This window comes from Chlamydotis macqueenii, chromosome Z (genome assembly GCF_036417535.1).
Source record: "Chlamydotis macqueenii isolate bChlMac1 chromosome Z, bChlMac1.mat, whole genome shotgun sequence".
NCBI classification, from domain to species: domain Eukaryota; kingdom Metazoa; phylum Chordata; class Aves; order Otidiformes; family Otididae; genus Chlamydotis; species Chlamydotis macqueenii.
Genome location: NC_141593.1, coordinates 38565110 through 38584324, shown reverse-complemented (window position 1 = coordinate 38584324; position 19215 = coordinate 38565110). Strand labels below are relative to the sequence as shown.

The 19215-nt window shown below is 40.7% G+C and overlaps 1 protein-coding gene across 3 annotated transcripts in view; it reads left to right on the top strand.

Moving 5' to 3' along the window:
* MAMDC2 (MAM domain containing 2) overlaps positions 1-19215 on the top strand; it is a 64907-nt gene that overhangs the window by 28450 nt on the left and 17242 nt on the right. For 2 of the 3 annotated variants that reach the window (XM_086770580.1, XM_086770582.1), the window contains exons 3-9: positions 5726-5991; positions 6709-6793; positions 7753-7890; positions 10170-10426; positions 14556-14649; positions 17547-17693; positions 18570-18835. In XM_086770580.1, coding sequence (XP_086626706.1) covers positions 5726-5991; positions 6709-6793; positions 7753-7890; positions 10170-10426; positions 14556-14649; positions 17547-17693; positions 18570-18835 — 1253 coding nt within the window. Of the gene's footprint in view, positions 1-5725; positions 5992-6406; positions 6586-6708; positions 6794-7752; positions 7891-10169; positions 10427-14555; positions 14650-17546; positions 17694-18569; positions 18836-19215 lie in introns of those variants that run through there. The other variant, XM_086770581.1, reaches the window with a different exon arrangement.

Below are 19215 nucleotides of genomic sequence, written 5' to 3'. Positions count from 1 at the left end.
TCCGAGGTTCACCCAGAATCCCATATGAAGTAGGTGGTAGAATTTTTATGTTCTTAAATCAAACTCTGAACCTTCATCTAAACCTCATCTGTACCTAGGGATAGCCTCCATGTGCAGACTTCATTTGCAAAATGGTATCTCTCTGGCTGTACCGTTAATATTTTTAACTAACTTTTCCCAGAGATGTAAGAAGGCTTAATAGGTCCTAAAAAATTAACTGCTTTGCTGCCTTTTTTTTTTTTAGGCAGCAGAATATTTAAAAAAAAACAAAACTTAAACCCATGGGCCAAAATCCACACACTGAGATTCCAGAGAAGGTATCAGTAGATCAATTTTTGTCCTAAGAAATCCTGGTAGTATTCTTTTCTGTTTCTGTATAAGAAATACAGAGAAAATCCAAATGTGACTGGCAACTTTAAGACATTTCTTGCCAATTTTCTGTAGAAGTGAGTGCCTAATCAAATGTAAATTCCCAGCCTTTTTTTTTTTGGCTTTGTATTTCTTTAATACTGTTTCTCTTGGAGCTCACTGCATGTGTGATTTTTCTTGTATAGCTGCACTGTTGCTGAAGTAAGCGAACAGCTGTGTCAGATATAAACCCTGCGAAGGGTCTAACATGTCTGTGGTTACCCTTCCAAATTTTTACAGAGGAAATATATAATTGAAAAGCAAACTGGTAATTTTGGTTATCCCAGTTGTTGTTTTTCATTTTGTCAGTGGAATTTGGTTTAGTTTATTAGCCAGTGTCTGGCATTTTGTCTTGTTTGTGTTCTTGACAGAGAAAGCAATCAGTGTAGTTTCTGCACTGTTTTTGGGAAAAAGTAGTATTGCTGATCTCAACCCCTCTTCTCCTAAGCCAGTGAGATAATAATTGCTGACTGATATATTGATGCCTATTTGGTAAGTACATAAATACCAAAAAATTCAATATAGATTTGGAAAATTTGGGTGAATGACTCATAGAGTTAATGTATCACCAACTATAATTGAGAGAGACTCTGTACGGAACTGCTTATTAGAGCAGCAAGATGACAGACAAGCATATAGAAGGATTTTAAAGGTCTCATTTTGTGAGTCTTGCTGCCGCAATGCCTAGTTGCATTGAGGAGGTACAAGTTTGAAACACTGGGTCATAATCCCTCCTGGGCTCAATGTTTTGCTTGGACATGGAGGAATGTAAAATGAACACATGCTTGGTCCTGTAGAGTTTGATTCAGCTGTCAAGGAGAAGACAGTGGAATTTACACAGTGGGTAAAAAGTCTTTATAGGAATGTGGGTAAAAACAGCATTACTCGCCAGCCTGAGTAGGGAGTGAGTGGTAAGGGAAATACATCTCAGAGTTCCCCTTTCTCCCACCTCTCCTCCTGGCTGTAGGAGTTTGCCTTCACCAGGGAACTGATAGCTGTTAGCAGTCAAAGGTAGTTAGTGGTCCCTGGCTTTTACCGTCTGTCAAGAAGCTTGTGTGGTGTCTTCACCATAAAGGCCAAAACCCATGCCGTTCCCTAAAAACGGAATGAAAGTGCAGCTTTCCTGTATTTGCACAGCCCCTTATACTACTTAGGGCTGAATCTACCCCAAGTAATTGCCAGAAATTGCATGCTTGTGTTTCTGCATCAGGCTTTTCTTAGTATTTTTTGACTACCTCTGTTTTGCTTTCCTGTGATTTTGAAGAGTAGCCCTCTCATGCAAACCTCATGATGTTCAACAAGGCCAAGTGCGAGGTCCTGCACATGGGTCAGGGCAATCCAAGCACAAATACAGACTGGGTGGAGAATGGATCACTAGCAGCCCCAAGGAGAAGGACTTGGGAGTGCTGGTGGTCGAGAAGCTCAACATGAGCTGGCAATGTGTGCTTGCAGCCCAGAAGGCCAACCACATCCTGGGCTGCATTATAAGAAGTGGGGCCAGCAGGTCGAGGGAGGTGATTCTGCCCCTCTACTCTGCTCTCATGAGACCCCACTTGGAGTACTGTGTCTAGCTCTGGAGCCCCCAGCATAAGAAGGATGTGGACCTGTTGGAGTGAGTCAAGAGGAGGGCCAGGAAGATGATCAGAGGACTGAAGCACCTCTCCTATGAGGACAGGCTGAGAGAGCTGGGGCTGTTCAGTCTGAAGAAGAGAAGGCTCTCAAGAGACCTTATAGCGACCTTCCAGTACCTGTACGGGGCTTGTAAGAAAGATGGGGAGAAACTCTTTAGCAGGGCCTGTTGTAATGAGACAAAGGGTAATGGTTTTAAAATAGAAAGAGGTAGATTCAGACTGGACATAAGGAAAAAGTTTTTTACAATGAGGGTTGTGGAAAACTGGAACAGGTTGCCCAGAGAGGTGGTGAATGCCCCATCCCTAAAAACATTCAAGGCCAGGTTGGATGGGGCTCTGAGCAAACTGATCTAGTTGGGGATGTCCCTGCTCCTTGCAGGGGGCTTGGACTAGATGACCTTTAAAGGTCCCTTCCAACCCAAACTATTCTGTGATTCTATAATTGTATGAATGACTGCTATAAAGTAAATGCTATGGGCATTTGGAGGAGGAGAATTTTGAGGAAAAAAAATCATGTTGTATGCTGCAAAATGAAGCTGCAAGTTAAATATTTAATGAGAGATTTCAGGCTACAGCACTGTGCATTCATCAAATTCTCCATGCACTGCTCAATATTCTTCTGTTACTCCCACAAACAAGTGTGGAAAGTTGTCTGCTTCTTTACTCCAAGAAACCCTCTCTTCACATTGATTTGCTCTCACAATTGCTCTATGTCAGTCCTTGAGGTCTGCATTGTGAGACCTTCCTTTCTGCAGCAAGGGCACATGTCATTGCTATTACTGAAATACAGTTTAGTATAAAGGCCATTTAGTCAATGGCAGCATTCATTTGGAAGAAGTTTAACATCAGCGTTTTCTGTGCTTGATACTGCAAAGTGCCAGGCTCCCTGATCCTGATTGGCAAAGCATTTAATCTTACACATAAAGCTCTCTGTCAGTGCTCCCATTGATATCAGTGGAGCCAGTCACACATTTAAACTTCCAGAAGATGCTAAAATGATTAGCAGGTTGGGAGTGAGAGCACTGTATTTCTGGAGACTTAATTAATAGGTCAAATTGATATATTTTTTAAAAAGCAACCAATCCTCCCCCCCTCCATTAAAAAGAGAGTTCATGATCTTTGCTCTCGTATCAGTGGGGAATCAGACCAAGTCAGAGCAAGTGTACAGCAAACAGAGAATGCAGAGTCAAGTTTATAGTAACATAATCATCCTGACTGGAAACTCAGAGGTTTTCTTTCTCTTTTAAATCACTACTTTTGTAGAAGAATCTTAGTCTACTTATAATTAAGTCTTAAAGCCAGGCAGCCATTTAAGCCTTATAGCTGGTAATTTGAGGTCTTCATGTGATTGCTTTCCTATGCTGACACTAATTTATTTCTGGAAAAAAAAATTATAAGAAGTCTCTGTTTCCTATGGGGTTTCTTATGAAATGCAGACAAAAATAGGGCTGAAATCTAACCTGAAATTGCTGGGCATATATTCTGAATTGTAGGTTTCTTTGAAGACAAAATGATTCAAATTCAGACTAGCCTGAAAACGCAGATTCTTCATCTGAACTGAATATCACCTCTTATATCAATTAAAAACAAATGTGTGAGAAGCATTTGACTTCTGATAGAGCCTTCGTGATTTCCCTCTATCCTCCATGCCTTTGAAAACACATGCATACCTTGGACTAGCACATGTCAGCAAATAAATGCTGTGTGTCCTAACTCTTCTGAGCTAACTGGATATCTGTATGCAAGTGGATGTTTTATGCACTCACATTTTAAGTAGTGGCAGATTAAGTATTTGGCAGGCACACTAGGTGCCTATTTTAAAATATTTATTCCTCTGTTTATTTTTCTTTCATATGCTGCTGCAGTAACAAGTTACTTGTACTTAACCAGTGATTTTGTATATTCCTCCAGGAGACTAAAACCAGACACAGCAGATATAAAGAGAAATTATGGTAAGAGGCAAAAAAATTCCATTCCCTAAAAAGGGAAAGAAAATGCAGCTTTTCTGTATTTACACAGTCCCTTGCACTGCTTAGGGCTGCATCTACCCCTTCAGTAAGTAGCAATCATTTATCTTACATGTTAAACAAAAATGTACAGTACGAATAGGTTGCTGTGCACAGTGTCTGCAGGTGAGAGACGGAGCAGATGTAGGGGGATGCTGTAACATGCACTGCTCAAGGAATCAGGTGTTGTCAGAGTTGCTGTCTGTTCCTGGCGTCTTCCTGGGGGTGTATGGGAGAGGACTCTGGTAACCTCGTAGACTAGATCTGTACCGGCTGTTTGCCTGGGGGAGTCAGTGACTGTCCATGTAGATTATTTTTTCCATGTCGGAGAGAATACTTTTCAAAAGGCAATCAGGGAGCTCCTAGGAAGCAACCCCAGGGTGGCTTGGTAGAGTTGGAGGGTTCAGAGAGGATTTGGGAGGGGAGGGTTTGCCTCAAAGGCAAGTAATATATTTAACATCAGTCCAACAGCTGATAAGTCCAAGTTAAGCAACTGCTTACATATTTGTGGAAACTGAGACAAGCTCTGTGGTCAAGTGAAATGAGATTAAAGAAGCAGAAATACATGCTCTGTGGAGTCTAAAGAGGATAGGTGTGATGTGTTGCTGGGTGAAGGACTGACTCGACACAGTCCCTGAGTTCTTATGACTCTTCTTGCAGCCTAGCCACTGAGAATTAGTATCAGGAATGGGATTTGTCTGATATACATTGCTGCTACATTAGGAGGATCATTTTCCAGATGGTCTATGGGATAATGTTTCTGACATAGATGTCCTAGCTTGTATTGCTGGGTTTTATTTTAAATTTTCCTTCTCTCTCTGTTTCCCTTGTTTCTGGCATTGCATTCCAGGTTTCTGTGACTCCTGTATCCTGTTTTACTCTCCTGATCTTGGTTTTGATGTGTTAGTAAACTCTCCAGAATCACTGTGATTTATTTGCTGTTGCCTCCTTTTACTACATGTTGTTTTATTGGCATTTTTTTGGCCTGCTTCTGCATTTTTAGTTTGTCATCACATCCTTTCTTTTATTTTGTTGTTGTTTCTGTAGAGGAGGTTATGTTTCAGGCCCTGCTCCTAAAATATCCATCCAGAGAGTAATTTTGAAGTGATGTCATTGAGATATCCCTCCCCATATGTTTAATTGTAGCTTTACATTTAACACTTTTTTGAATCAGTGATTTGTACATGAGTGTCTTTCTAGTTTTCTTCTTTGAAACCAGAAATGCTTCAGGCGTTTTTGGCTGCAATGTGTTTTTTATGTATTGTTTTAAAATATAAATTATAAAAAACGAAGTTTGAAAGTTTTGATCTGTAAACCAACTAAATATTCCTGCAGCATACTCCTGCCTGTATAAATTGTCAATCAAATAATCTGTCTACGGCTATCAGTTCTGGAGGGCAATACTTACTTAATAATCTGCTTTACACCGATATAACATCTTTCTCTGAAGATTTCCAATAATTTTAAAATAGTGACTAAAAATAGTGTGAGACACATAAAGTGACATTTGTGTAGGTACAGTGGGGTATGAAAATGGTAAATGACTTGCTTAACAAATGAGTGGTGGTTGCAATCTCCTGACCTAGCCCCAGAACAACTATTCCTGTATAAGTACTTTTGTCCAGGGATGCAAAAGCAAAGCCTCTGACATTTTTTATTCTGATGTGTGTCTGCTCCCAGGACATTACATTTCTGTGGACACATCTTATGAGGGTGAGAAAGCAGTGCTGTCCAGCCCTGAGTTGTACTCTGAGGAGTGGAGCTGTGTCAGACTGATTTATCAGATAGCAACGACGTCGCAGACTTCACCTGATCCTGCCAGGCTCAACCTGTACTTGAGGCAGGAAGGAGAGAGCTTTGATCGTTTGCTGTGGTCAGCCAAGGAGCCTTCAGATAGCTGGCTTATAGCTAGCTTAGATTTAATGAACAGCACAAAGAAGTACAAGGTAAGCTCAATTTTAGAAGGTGCCACAGGCTTTCTGATGCACACGTTGGGGTGTATGGACTGCTTTTTGAACATTTCCACTCTGTGCCCTAATTCTTGGCTTTCACCTCTAGGGCTGGCAGCGTGTAAGTCAGTTGACCCTTCTGTCCCTAAAGCCAGTGAGCAGAGCTGGCTTGAGTCAGGCAGTTGGTGCTCTTCCCAGCGCATGGGTGGTGCAGCTCACGGGAAAGCAGGGGCTGGCTGAGCCCTGCGGTGAGGATGCCTCACCTCGTGGCAACTACTGGCGTCCTGTAGCAGACAGACGACCTCTCAGGCCTTGGGCCTGCAGTTGCACTCACTCGCTCCTGTCCTCTGTGCCCTCTGGGCAGAAGCTGAGAGGAGAGTATTTCTACCCAAACCCCATCACATTGCTCGCAATAACATCCTGTATAGCCACAGCTGAGGAATCTGGAGTCCAATACTCTTGTATGAAGTGTGGGATTTTTTGGCTTTCTATCATTGTCCTCCAATGTTCCTTCTGTCCTCGAGGAAGGGCATTGATTCCATCTGTAATGCATTCTGCCAAGCTTTTCCAGCAAAAGCACCTCTCCTGACTGTAAGCGTGATGAGCCCTCCTGCATATATTTAATTTGTTGTCCTGTTTATCCTGTTTAAAAGCTCAGGGTGACAATGGAAATACTGAGACTCTAAAATTTACAGTTTGGTCTATATTGTGCAGATTGTACTGGAAGGTGAAATGGGACAAGATAAATCTGCCAGTATAGCAGTTTTTGAAATTAAAATAACTCCTGGATATTGTATTGGTAAGTACTGTCTGCTCAGCTCTCCTATTCTCTGCATAGAAAAAAAATGCCTTGTTGGCAGTTTTAAAACTGAATTAAAGGTCTAGGTTTAGAAAAAAGACAATGCCTTTTTCCTTATCGAAAAGTAGGCTGCCATATTTGATACAGATATTTTTAAAACTAAGGTTGCATGCACTAATATGTGTTTTTATTCACTCACCTCTGTGATATATATAGCATTTCACATACAATAATTCATTCTCAAGCTATTTATTGTTCAAGCAGGAACAAGTGTTATATATTCACAAAACTAGACTGCTGCAAATATTAGAAACAACAGCTGTGACATTATTTCTGCTGTCTGCCTGCTCATGCTTTCTTACAATGGCATCTTGCATGCTACAGAATCAAAACTTTGTTGATATTTACACTTACTGCTACTTCCTCATGACATTTGCCAAAAACTGCTGATGAAGTTCAAAAATTTCGATGGCTAGGAGGCTGGGAGACCTTTGCATTTCTGGAGAGCTGTGGTGGAGTCCAACTGAATGGTCACAATTCTTTGGCTCTGTGAAGGAAACAAAGCAGTCTCATTACTGCTATGAAATATAGTCCTGCTTTGCTTCTAGCCAACCCTGACTTACGACTAGAAGTTCTGCTCTGACTGTTTAATACTGTGAAGTGTTATATTTTAGATCCATGTTATTTGGTTCTAAATTATAGCAGTCCTATATTGTGAAATAATGAAAAGGTAGATTGGACCAAACAGGATGTAAATGAGGATTTTATCAAAAATTAATAAAAAATTCTGGGTAACTTTGCTTCCATTTTTTATAAGCTGTTAAGTGCTGTGTCTAGTTTTAGAAATACAGGTATTATCTGCACTGCCATATGTAAAACAAGGCCAATGCTTACCAATAGCTTCTCTTCCAGTTTCTGTAATGTAATCACTCACTGTCTGGTGATGTTTCCAATTACAGAATGTGACTTTGAAGAAAATCATCTTTGTGGCTTCGTGAACCGCTGGAACCCCAATGTCAACTGGTTTGTTGGTGGAGGGAACATTCGCAATTCTCAGTCTATCCTGCCCAAAGACCACACACTTAACAGTGAACTGGGTAAGCAACAAAGGTAAAACAGAAGTATAGTGGAAAATTTGGGTCTGTGATCCAAATATGACTCTTTTACTGCAAATTATTACATTAGTTCTTTCTTTTCTCCTGGTATTTGGTGGGGTAAGAGTGACTTATGTGAAAAAAAAAAGATTAGAAAATGATGGGGGAAATTTGCAGATGTTCACCCAGGTTTCCTCTAAGCTTTATAGTAAGGTTGTTATGCCCTTTACTAGGCTTAAAAATTATTCAAAATCAGGATAAAATTTTGGACAGACAGCAGCAAAATTCATCTTTCTATGGATTCTAAAAGTATGGGCCACAATCAGTTCTAAAATCTTCTGCTGCTGCTCTGTACATATGGCATGGGTTTTCTTTCCAGTGGCTATTGGGAAAGTTGAGTAGGATAGCAAAGGAATTGAAATATGTTTGGAGAGGCTCGGGTTAAAATGCACAGTTTAGGAGTTTTGTTTCTTTCAGTTGGATGTGGTGCTGTTAGTACAGTCCATTGGAGGCAGAATACTGTAAAGACTTAAAGGATTTTCAGCACTTGCCCTGTATGAAATACTTGTCCTAGCCACCTTGTTGAGAGGAGAAAGTTTTACCTAGTCATAGAGAAGGGTTGGGGGATATCTTAGCCTTTGATGTAGTGTTGCATGATGTACTGCAGCTCATGACAGTCAGGAGATCTGGCTGCTGCAGCACGCTGTGTATCTCAGACAATGTGACGCTTGTGTTGGTGCAAGGAATCACATCATGAAAAGCAGGGTTGATCCTCTTTCCTTAACTCATGCCGCTGTGCCTTTTTATTCATTTCACAATTGTGTGAGTTGAGTACAGAGTGTCAGTCCAGCCCTGCCTCACCCCACAGCACCTAAATGCTGCTAAAATTTTGATGGAAGTTTAACTCACCAGAACTTCAACAGCAGACAGTGGCTCTACCTATTAAATAAAGTACTGTATGTGACAGGAAACACAGCCAACTGGGAGGGATCTGTTTTCTTGTAGCCACAGTGTTTCTTTTTCACACCAAACCCTCACTGTTGATCATTGACTGCGAAGACCCCAAGAAGCCAAAAGTCACAGAAGAGCCTTCTTTTTCCAAGAATTGCGCTGTGAAGGTACATCAGCCAGGGAGATCATAATTAAGCTATGAAATATGGTAAAACTGCAGAGCAAAAATGAAGCCCAGAAATTCCTGGGCAAGTACTGCTGAAGTGTCACCCGTCCCCTGGCAGTGGGCAGGCTGGAGAAGACCCACAGCCAAGCAAGCCCTTTCCCCTCCTTCACTGGAGTGAAGCGAGAAGTGACATCTCCAGGTTTGAGAACACCTTTAGCTAATTAATGTAGTGGTGTAGATACAAACCTAACAGCACAGTTTGCAGCGTCCATGCCAAAGTACTCTGTCAGTTTGACACTTCATTTTCCTCTAAGTTTTCTACTTGTGAAGAACCATTTTTCCATTCATCAACTGATACTGTTTGATGCTGTGTTTCTTCTGTGCAGAAGAAAAACCATAGATGCACCGCGTATCTGTTTAAATGGAGATAGCTCTCCAAAAACCAAAGTTTGAGAAGATCTACCCTTTGAAAATCCTGCAGGTCATATTGGCTGTTGGGAGAGGGAGTCTGAGAGAATAACCTGTGATGCATTTTTCTGTTTATTAACATCTTCCAAAAGTATTTTTAAGGATTTTGCAAAAAAAAACCCAGTCTATTCATTAAAGACAAAATATTTAGAAACCAAATCCTACACAGACTGAGCAGAATTATACAAGCAGTGAAATGTGCAGAATATAGTTATTTGCAAATTCATTTGAAATATTAAGTGAACTGATGAGTAAAATACCTGAGAAAACATATGGCTTATAGTCTTGTTAATGTGCTTGGGTTGCTTCAGTGAAAGTTGCACTTGGAAAAAGACTATTACACTGAACTGTTGGAAGGCAAGGAATTTACTCAGTTGTGACACATTTTTCAATTTATGAATGGCACCCAAAATTCAGGGAGTTTATTACTTTCTTTAATATAAAGGTCCCAAATAAAGACTTAAGAAAGAGCTGAGACTGGCTGTTTTGCCAGTGGTATCTTAGCCAAACAATTTTGGGTTATACGTAAGAGAAAAGAAGAAAAAAAATCTTTTAAAATTACTAAAACTTCTAGGAATCAACCATCATTGTCTAGGTTGTAGAGATACATGTCTCGTCCCTGCCCATATCCTGATAGTTCTTGTAAGTGGTGTCCTTTAAATAGTGTGCTTATACCAAGTTTCTTTTATACTTTTAGGTCACTACATGTATGTGGACTCTGTTTATGTCAAACATTTTCAGGAAGTGGCCCAGCTAATCTCACCGAAGACCACAGTTCCAATGTCTGGCTGCTTATCTTTTTATTATCAACTTAAGCAGGAGAGTAGCATTGTTTTTACCGTTTACTTGAGAGACACGAGTGGCTTTTATGAAGAGATCTGGAAAACAGAAAGTGCACTCAGTGCGGACTGGTCGCTAGCAGAAGTCGACTTCAATGTACTGTACCCCATGGAGGTAAAGCAATAATTTCTATGCAGTCCAGCTACAACTTCCAAGTTGCATCAGATATCAGTGCTGACTGAGGCCAAGTCAGGAACATGGCAATGGCCATCCAGTATCTGAAAGATGGTTATAAAATGCTGGTGATCTGTTGTTTCCTTTGTCCACTGCATAAGGGTCAAGGAGGAATCACTTTCCATACTGGTGCTTGATTTTCAGGAAAGATGAAGTCAGGTGGTGAAGTGCTTGAATGGAATACCTTGGGAGGTTGTAGAGTCCTAGTAATGTGAGGTCTTTCAGTTCTTACTAAATAATGTCAATGTTCTCTCACTCCTGTTTCTGTGGCTCTGTTATCCATTTCTGAGGATGCTGAGTATCATAAAATAGTGCATGAATTAAAATTTAAAAAAATATTTGAGCTCTATTCTCTACCTTAGACAATCTTGCAATTCAGTCTTTCTGTGCTTTCTCGAGACAGAATCCGAACTTGGGTCTTAATAGTACAGTAGTCCTTAGATGTGAAAGCCAGCTCTCTATGGTTACTATAATTAATTTCAAGAGTATCAGAAATAAATTGTGTTTTTTATTCCCTAGTATTTACTGAAAAAAAACCCAAAACATAAAAGATTGGAATAAATATTTTATGTATATATGTATTAAAAAATATACGCACAAACACATTCACATACCTATATATAAAAAGTGTATGCATATGTGTATATATAAAAAGTGTGTGCATATGTGTATATATATGGTATATATACATACACACATACCTACATGATATCTTTTTATATATCTAAAATATATATTCTTGTATCTAATACACATATAAATAGCTTAGAAGACTGGGATAAACAGTATATATGTATTATATACACACATGCATACTTACACATATAGAAATATATCATATATTTTATACAAATAGATGTAATTTAAAAATATATACATATACTCTCTCCCTATGTATAGTTCTAATAATAGGATTACAAATAATCGGCTTTTTTTTTCTACTTGCTTTAGCTCCACATAAGTTATTTGTTAATTCACTGTAAGCCTGCAGATTTTCAGAAATTACTAGGGAGAAAGCTAGTTTTCATCAAATGATATATAGTCCTTTTATACTCTCTAAAGTCAGTGATCAAGTAATCCGTTTGAATTGTCAGATTTCAAATGGTATGGGAGAGGAGATTAGATCTAATGAGGTCTCATAATACTGAGTGGTAAGTGAATTACTTATTCAGTAAATATAAAATAACATGCAAGGGGAAAAACAGTCCTAGTGCTATAGATGGAAATTAATTAATGATCACTTAAAGCTTGGCATTACTGTGGTTAGTTTTGTGAAAATATCCTCTCAGTTCTTCATGGCATTCATAAAACCATGTGGAATGTTGGAAGCTATCTGTACTATCTAAACTAAGTGTAAACAGCAAAACAGAGGGTGTTGTGTCACTGGATAAATGCACTGGATACTCTTGTGTTCCGCAGACTATGGAACTTCCACTGTCTCAGTTAAAAAAGAGTATCCTAGAACTACAAGAGGGAGATGGGGATAATCAAAAGTATGGAGAAATTTTGTTAATGAAATAACAGTGTTCAGCCTGTAAAAAAAATGACTGAAGTAGAATATGGTAAAGGTTCATAAAAATCGTGAATTACACAGAAAAGATTAACAGTTCCTTTTTTCTCATAATTTATGTTACTGTTCCAAATTCTTAATTACCAGGTAACAGTTTTAAAATAAACCAAAGGAAAGGTTTTTTCCTACACCACATAATTGTGGAACTCACCTCCACAGTGTCCTATGGATATCGTTACAGTTCAAAAGCTGATTAGACCAATTAATAGGAAAGAAATAATCCATCAGGAATGCAATGTGAGGGAAGAAGAACTGGAAACTTGTCATTGTCTTCAGTTCTTTCTGTAGGTGACCTCTGTTGGAAACAAGACACTGGGCTAAACAGCCCTTTATTCTGCTCCAGGAATTTTTATGTAAGCCAACACAGTCATTATTTTAGAGATCACTTTATAGAAATAAGATTAAACCTTGTATCTAATTTCTTCAGTTGCTTCAAGAGAGTCTTTCTCTTTGTTTCATCTAGCTAAAGGAGATCGCTCTGGATTCTTTCACAGCTCTCCTGGTTTGGCTCCCATCCCTAGGCAAGACATCACAACATTGCTTTCACTAAACAGGATCTCACTCTGGAAGCATTTGTCCTTATATCCTTGTTTTGTCCCTGAGATTGCCTTGTGATTCAGGCCTTTTCTCAAAGATTTCCTGTAACTCAGAGCTTTGATACTTAAGAGAAATTTTAAGACACTTCCTCAAGAGTTATGGGCTGTCCTCCACTTACTTGAGGAAATGCTGTTCCTGGATGTTGTAGTTCAGCCCCGATCAGGACCAGACCACGCAGTGTCTCTATCACTCTCCCCACCCTCCGAGAGAATAGGGGGAGATGATATAAGAAAAACGGCACAAGGTTTGAGATAAGGATGGGGAGAAATCCTTAAAATTACTGTCACGGGCAAAACAGACTTGACTATTCATTTATTTCTAAAACTAGCAGGATAATGAGACAGGGAACAAGATAACCTCCCCCCACTCCTCCCTTTTCCCAGGCCTACCATTATCTCTACTACTTTCCCCACTCCGAGCGGCACGGGGTGGAAGAGGGAATGGGGGTCGCAGTCAGTTCATTACGCGTTGTTTTACGCTGCTACTTCGTTGTCGGGGGAAGCACTCCTTGCATTCCTCCTCTGCTCCATCGTGGGGTCCCTCCCATGGGCTACAGTCCTTCATGAAACTGCTCCATCGTGGGTCATCTCTTCCACGGGGTGCAGTCCCTCCAGAACAATTGCCCCAGCGGGCCCTCCATGGGCCACAGCCTCCTTCAGGCCTCCACCTGCTCCGGCGTGGGGTCCTCCAAGGGCTGCAGGTGAATCTCTGCCCCTCTGTGGACCTCCATGGGCTGCAGGGGGACAACCTGCTCCACCATGGTCGTCACCACAGGCCGCAGGGGAATCTTGGCCAGGAGCTGCATTACTCCTCCCCCTCCTTCTTCACTGACCTTGGTGTCTGCAGCTGTTCCTCACAACAGGCTGGCAGACACCTCTCAGGATCTTTTTACATCTTATTCACTTCTCATCTCCTCTCCTCTTCTTGCAGCCAGACTGGGCTGAGTTGCGCCCAGTCGGCTGCCTGGTGGGAGGCCAGAGGGTGAGGCCTGCAAGGCCCATGAGGCCTGTGCCTCCCCCTCTGCACCTCTGCCCCCGCTCAGCTTCTTCACATCTTCTCTCCTCTCTTTTTTTTTCCTGTTTTCCCCTTCTTAAATACGTTATCGCAGAGGCGTTATCATGGAACATTCTGCTACCAATTGGCTTGGCCTTGGCCAGCAGTGGGTCCACCCTAGGCCCAGCCGAGTCCACTGAACAAAGGGGAACGACTTCTAGCAGTTTCCTACAGAAGCTACCACCTTAGGCCCCCCTCACTAAACAAAACCAAAACACTTGGGAATAGCTAAGTACAAATGTTGTTTGGTTTTTTTTGTTGTAAACAAAACACAGCAATTGGTTCTTATCTTAACTAATTTTTTTTAAAGGAAATCTTCCCTGCCAGCTGATGCCAAGGCATGAGTTTCAGTGTCTGAGGATGTTTAGAGTAAACAGTAGAACTTAATATTGTAACAGCAGAGTAATCCACCCAGTTTATTTTTAGCTCTTGATCCAGATAGTTTCTAGATAAGTAATAATTAGGAAGCATTGTAGTTATAGTCAATACAGACCGCTGACTGTGAATACTGGCTTTGTATGGTGTCATGGCAGTGGCCTTACTGCCTTACTTTAAAACTGATGCTTCATAAAACAGCAGAAGAGCTATGTTCCCCTTGATTTTTCCTGGACCTTGAGCAGGTAAAGATCTGGTGTCAGGGTCACTCTCTGATTTGTTTTCCTAATAATAGTATAATGTTATTTGTTTCCTAATAATGGTATAATGTATTTGTCCCAGCACCCACAGTGGTGTCTGAGATGCCCTAGAGTCTGTCTGGGACATCTGATCAGAATTCTGTGATATGAAGATGTGTACCAAAATTATTGTTGTGTGTGTGGTAGATGAATAACAAACTATTATAATTTCCAGGTAATATTTGAAGTTGCTTTCAATAGTGCCAAGGGAGGTTATGTTGCCCTTGATGACATTTCTTTCTCTCCAGTTTACTGCAGCAATCAGACAGGTATGAGTTCTTATTGCTGTTTACCTTCCTTTTTTTCCCGCTTTACTTTGCCCCTTTGAACTGTTCGTCAGTACTTGCAGTATTTGGTAGTGATGTGCAGATGGTATGTTCTTAACTGACCAGCACCATTGGGCTCCTCTTTCTCCTGGTGACAAAACAGCAGATAAACATTAATGACATTTATTTGATCTAGAAACCAGTTGTTAATGCTTCCTCTCCAAAGGTCTTGCCTCAGGGATCTGCAGCTGGGGCACTGGACTGAATGCTTTTGAACAAGTTACCACTTGCAGGCCTGTTGCAGAAAGAGGGAGGGATTTCCCCAGGTGTGATGGTATGAGGAAGAAAATGTCCTGGGCTTTTCATTATTGGCAGTGTAGCGAATATCTTCTTCATGCTACATGCCCTGAGGTGTTCTTCAGAGCCAAAATGGGAGCCTTGCCTTCCTGTCTTCACTCTTCTGGGAGGTATTATTTATCTCAGAGAATGGTGTGTCTGTCAGAGTTTTATTAGGTTTTCACAGCAGCAGAAGTCAGCTGAATCCACGTGACCTCTGCTGTAGAGGCACTTAGGATGAAGAACTTCTGTCACTTGTGAATGCAGCCTCTTAAGTAGCTGTGTACTGGTTGCTTGGGTTTTACTGTAGTACCAAGCAATAGTCAAAAGTAGATCAGTGGTTTTCCACTGAGGCCATCTGTTCTTTCAGTCACAAGTTTGAATTTTTGGGAAATGTTTTGAAGTGATCACGGAAAAAGAGATTATTTTGCCCTTTTTTATCTTTAGGAGTCTCTGCGAGCTTTACCTGCACTGCTCAAGTATCAATAGGAGGCAGATTCCAGATATGTTATTAGTTCATGACTCTTGGCTGAGTAAATCTAGTTGTTTCATTAACTTCTTAATGCCTGTTCTGTTTTTGCTTTGTTTTGCAACCAGTATTCTGAGTTATGTTTGCAATATGCCATGGATTGGAGCTGTGTGCTCATCTGTGTTTTCTTTTTTAATTTTCAGATGACTTATATGTGTTGAGGTATGGGATAAATTCTGTAGTATTTTCTGCCCCAAATTTTATTTACTCACGCTGACACAGCCTAAGTTCAGATCTACTCTGACTGGTAAATTTGATAGGTTCAGCCAGAGCTTTGCCTGCTAACTCTTGATTTTTAAGGTTTTTTTTTCTTTTTCTGTTGAGAAATCATTTGCTTTATATTTTGTTGAACTACAACAAAGCTGGTTAATCCTTCAGACTTACCTCCTGTTTCCATCTTCAATCATTTTGAGGTAGAGATCTTCATTCTCCTTAGCGTATATAACAGCAACAAGTTTTTTCCTTATTTTTCTCAAAGTTTTGGTCAACAAAGGTCTCAATGTTAGCCAAACAGAGGGATAAGGTACTAGAGTATTAAACTTGCTCACCAAAGGATGAATCTTTAATGCTGCATGGACCTGGTAGTCCTCCAAGTGGGTTTTCTCTAGCTAGGAAAGCAGCGTGTGGGGGTTTGTGGGGGGAGGGCAGGGCTGCCTCCTTTTTCTCTGTAGGCAGAGAAAGACACATGGGCAGTGCTTAGATCTGGCACGTTTGAGGCTAAAAAGACCACAGGCATCTCTCCAACACCAAGATTTTGCTTCTCCTGAAGCTGATCGCCTATGTCCCTGCCCTTGCCAGGAAGCCCCTCTTAGCTTCCATGCAGAAGGGTAGTGTGTGCTGCTGTACAGTGATGCTCACAGGTTTCTGACTTCTGATGTAACCAAAAATTGCATGATGGTTTTGGGTTGTGCCCCTCCTTCCCCCAGCACCTGGTACCAGTGATGGGTAAGGCTTTTAGAGCAGTAGAAATGTTTTACTTAAAGCACCTATTCACCATGGGGATTTTTTCAGACTAAAGCAAATCCTGACCCATGAATTCCACATTGCAGGTCAAGAGGGAGCCATCAGCAGGGATGAGGGGCTTAACTTAGCTTTTAATCAGCTTCACTATAAATGGTGCAGCTTGCTTTGCTGCACTGCTACAATGAGTGAGGCATAGCTCCAAAGGTCAGTAGCCTCGAGGTGTTACATGAATCAGAAGCTATTTCACTGGCATACCTATGGCGTGCATATGCACACACATTATACATGACTACAAAAGGGTTTTTTAAAAAGTGTTCTTTAAAAGAATATTAAATGTTGATGTTAGAAAGTTATCCCCTTGGAAACCAAAATGAAAATATAACACCTACGCACACTCACACTCATTTTGTCTAAATATCTTTTGAATGAAGACGATAAAAACAAATGGACCAAATATCTTTGTGCACTGTGTCCTGAAGGAGGAATCTCTTCTTAATATCTGTAGCTTATTTATATTTTATAGGGGCTGTGAAAGAGGTTTCCTCTTGGCTCCAGCAAAAATATAAGAAAATAACACCCACTTGTGAAAAAGTTAAAATTGATAGTTTGATAGTAGTCTTCCAGTACCTCAAGGGGGCCTACAGGAAAGACTGTGAGAGACTGTTCAGTAGGGCCTGTTGTGATAGGACTAGGGATAACAGTTTCAAAAGAGAGGGAGGTAGATTTAGATTAGATATTAGGAAAAAATTTTTTACATGGAAGGTTGTAGAACACTGGAACAGGTTGCCCAGAGAGGTGGTGGATGCTCCATCCTTGGAAACGTTCAAGGCCAGGTTGGATGGGGGTCTGAGCAACCTGATCCAGTCGAAGATGTCCCTGCCTCTTGCAGGGACCATTCTATGATTCTGTGATTGTGACTTTGCACTATGTCTGTATAACAACTTTGCACACGCTCATCTTCTGTAATGCAAAGAAAGGTGAAACAGAGTATACTTTGTCATTCTTGTGCTTCAAATACCTATGCTTATTGTACTGTGCTCTTCCTAATAGAATATACGTATCTGTCTTTTAGGAACTCCTTTCAATCCTGCTGAGGCAGGCTGCAATTTTGAGGAAGATCTGTGTAATTTTTACCAGGATCACAAAGATGGCCCAGGATGGAGCAGAGTGAAAGTGAAGCGTAACGTCTATAGAGCAGGAGATCACACTACCGGGTTTGGTAAATCAAAACTCCTTTTCACTGGAAGAGTCAGACTGGATATAAAGGTTAACCTGTTGTATCATTGTTCACTCTGCTAAATAATTTCACTGTCACACTGGTTAGATTGCCTCACTGCAACTCCCTGCCATTAAAAAACCTGCTCTGTCCTAGCTGGGACTCTGGCCATGCCTCCACACATGTAAAGGGGGAAGGTTACCTATTAAATAGTCACGCAAGGCCATAAATCAGAGTATCTTCACTGTACTGATCTGTTGTCACTGAAAGGATGATTCCACAAAAATATGCAAGCAAATATAACAGCAGCTTAATGCATTTAATGCTTTTAATATATAGAGAAATGGTGGACTTCTAGCTCTTCCAGGCTTAAGATAATTGGCGTTTTTAAGGAAAAACTGTGGAAAGTTGTGTAGCGAAACCACATAGCGAAAGGCCTGCTAACAAGTTCTGAAACTCACACATCTCTCTATGTAGATTATTCATTGTTAGTAATCATATGTGCTAAAGTATCACCTCTTCATACTTGGTGCAGGGATTAATAGGCCTTGTGCCCCACCCTTCATTCTTTGGTCTTGGAGCGGTACCCCTGAAACAGCCAGATTTCCAGTGAAGCCAGCAGGCCAGAGAATTTTTCGGTGTATATTTGAAAAGTGCGTAGTTCTGGTAACTTAGCCACATGCCAGCTTAGCTTGAAGTAGCCGGAATGCTTTCAGAAAAAATTCGTATTTCCTTTCAGAGTGTGATAATCTGTTTCCTGCCAGTAGAAACTGTTTTTTTTTTAACCAAAGTCTGATGCAGTTATGGAAGCTGCTTTAATAGCAAATCAGCTGTGCTAATTGTGTATTAGAAATACTCTATAATTGTGCTATCTTGCAGGTTATTACTTGTTGGCAAACACGAAGTTTACATCACAGCCTGGGTACATTGGACGTCTGTACGGCCCGACCCTGCCAGGAAACTTGCAGTTTTGTCTGCGTTTTTATTATGCCTTATATGGGTTTTTCAAAATGAGTGGTACTCTTGCTGTTTATATCTTTGAGGAAAATCATGTCGTTCAAGAGAAAATCTGGTCCGTCTTGGACTCCCCAAAGGGAGTTTGGACTCAAGCTGAAATCTCCTTCAAAAAGCCTATGCCTTGCAAGGTAAGAGCCAGCTCTTCAAATCTGCTGAATTCTGGATGGAGATTTTCCTCGCCTTCTCCTTCCAGGGTTCTTTGTTATCTGGGGATTAATCCTAGGTGAGCTATATCTGCAAAGTGAAATAGAGTTCCCCAGGCAGTATAGTGGGGAATAGGGTATTTCTTTGCAGCCTGGCTCCCGTTGGATCCCAGAAAATTCTGGTCAAAATGGGGAGCTGATCCTGCTTTCCTAAGCTCAATCACTGCATTAAAATATGAAACCAGAAGTCAATGTAGTTTAGAACAATGGACTCGAAGTATTTGCAATGTCTGATTGGAGAAGTCACTTTGTTACTGCAGCAAGTTGATAAAAAAAACATAGTGTTTCACATCCTGTCCTCAAGC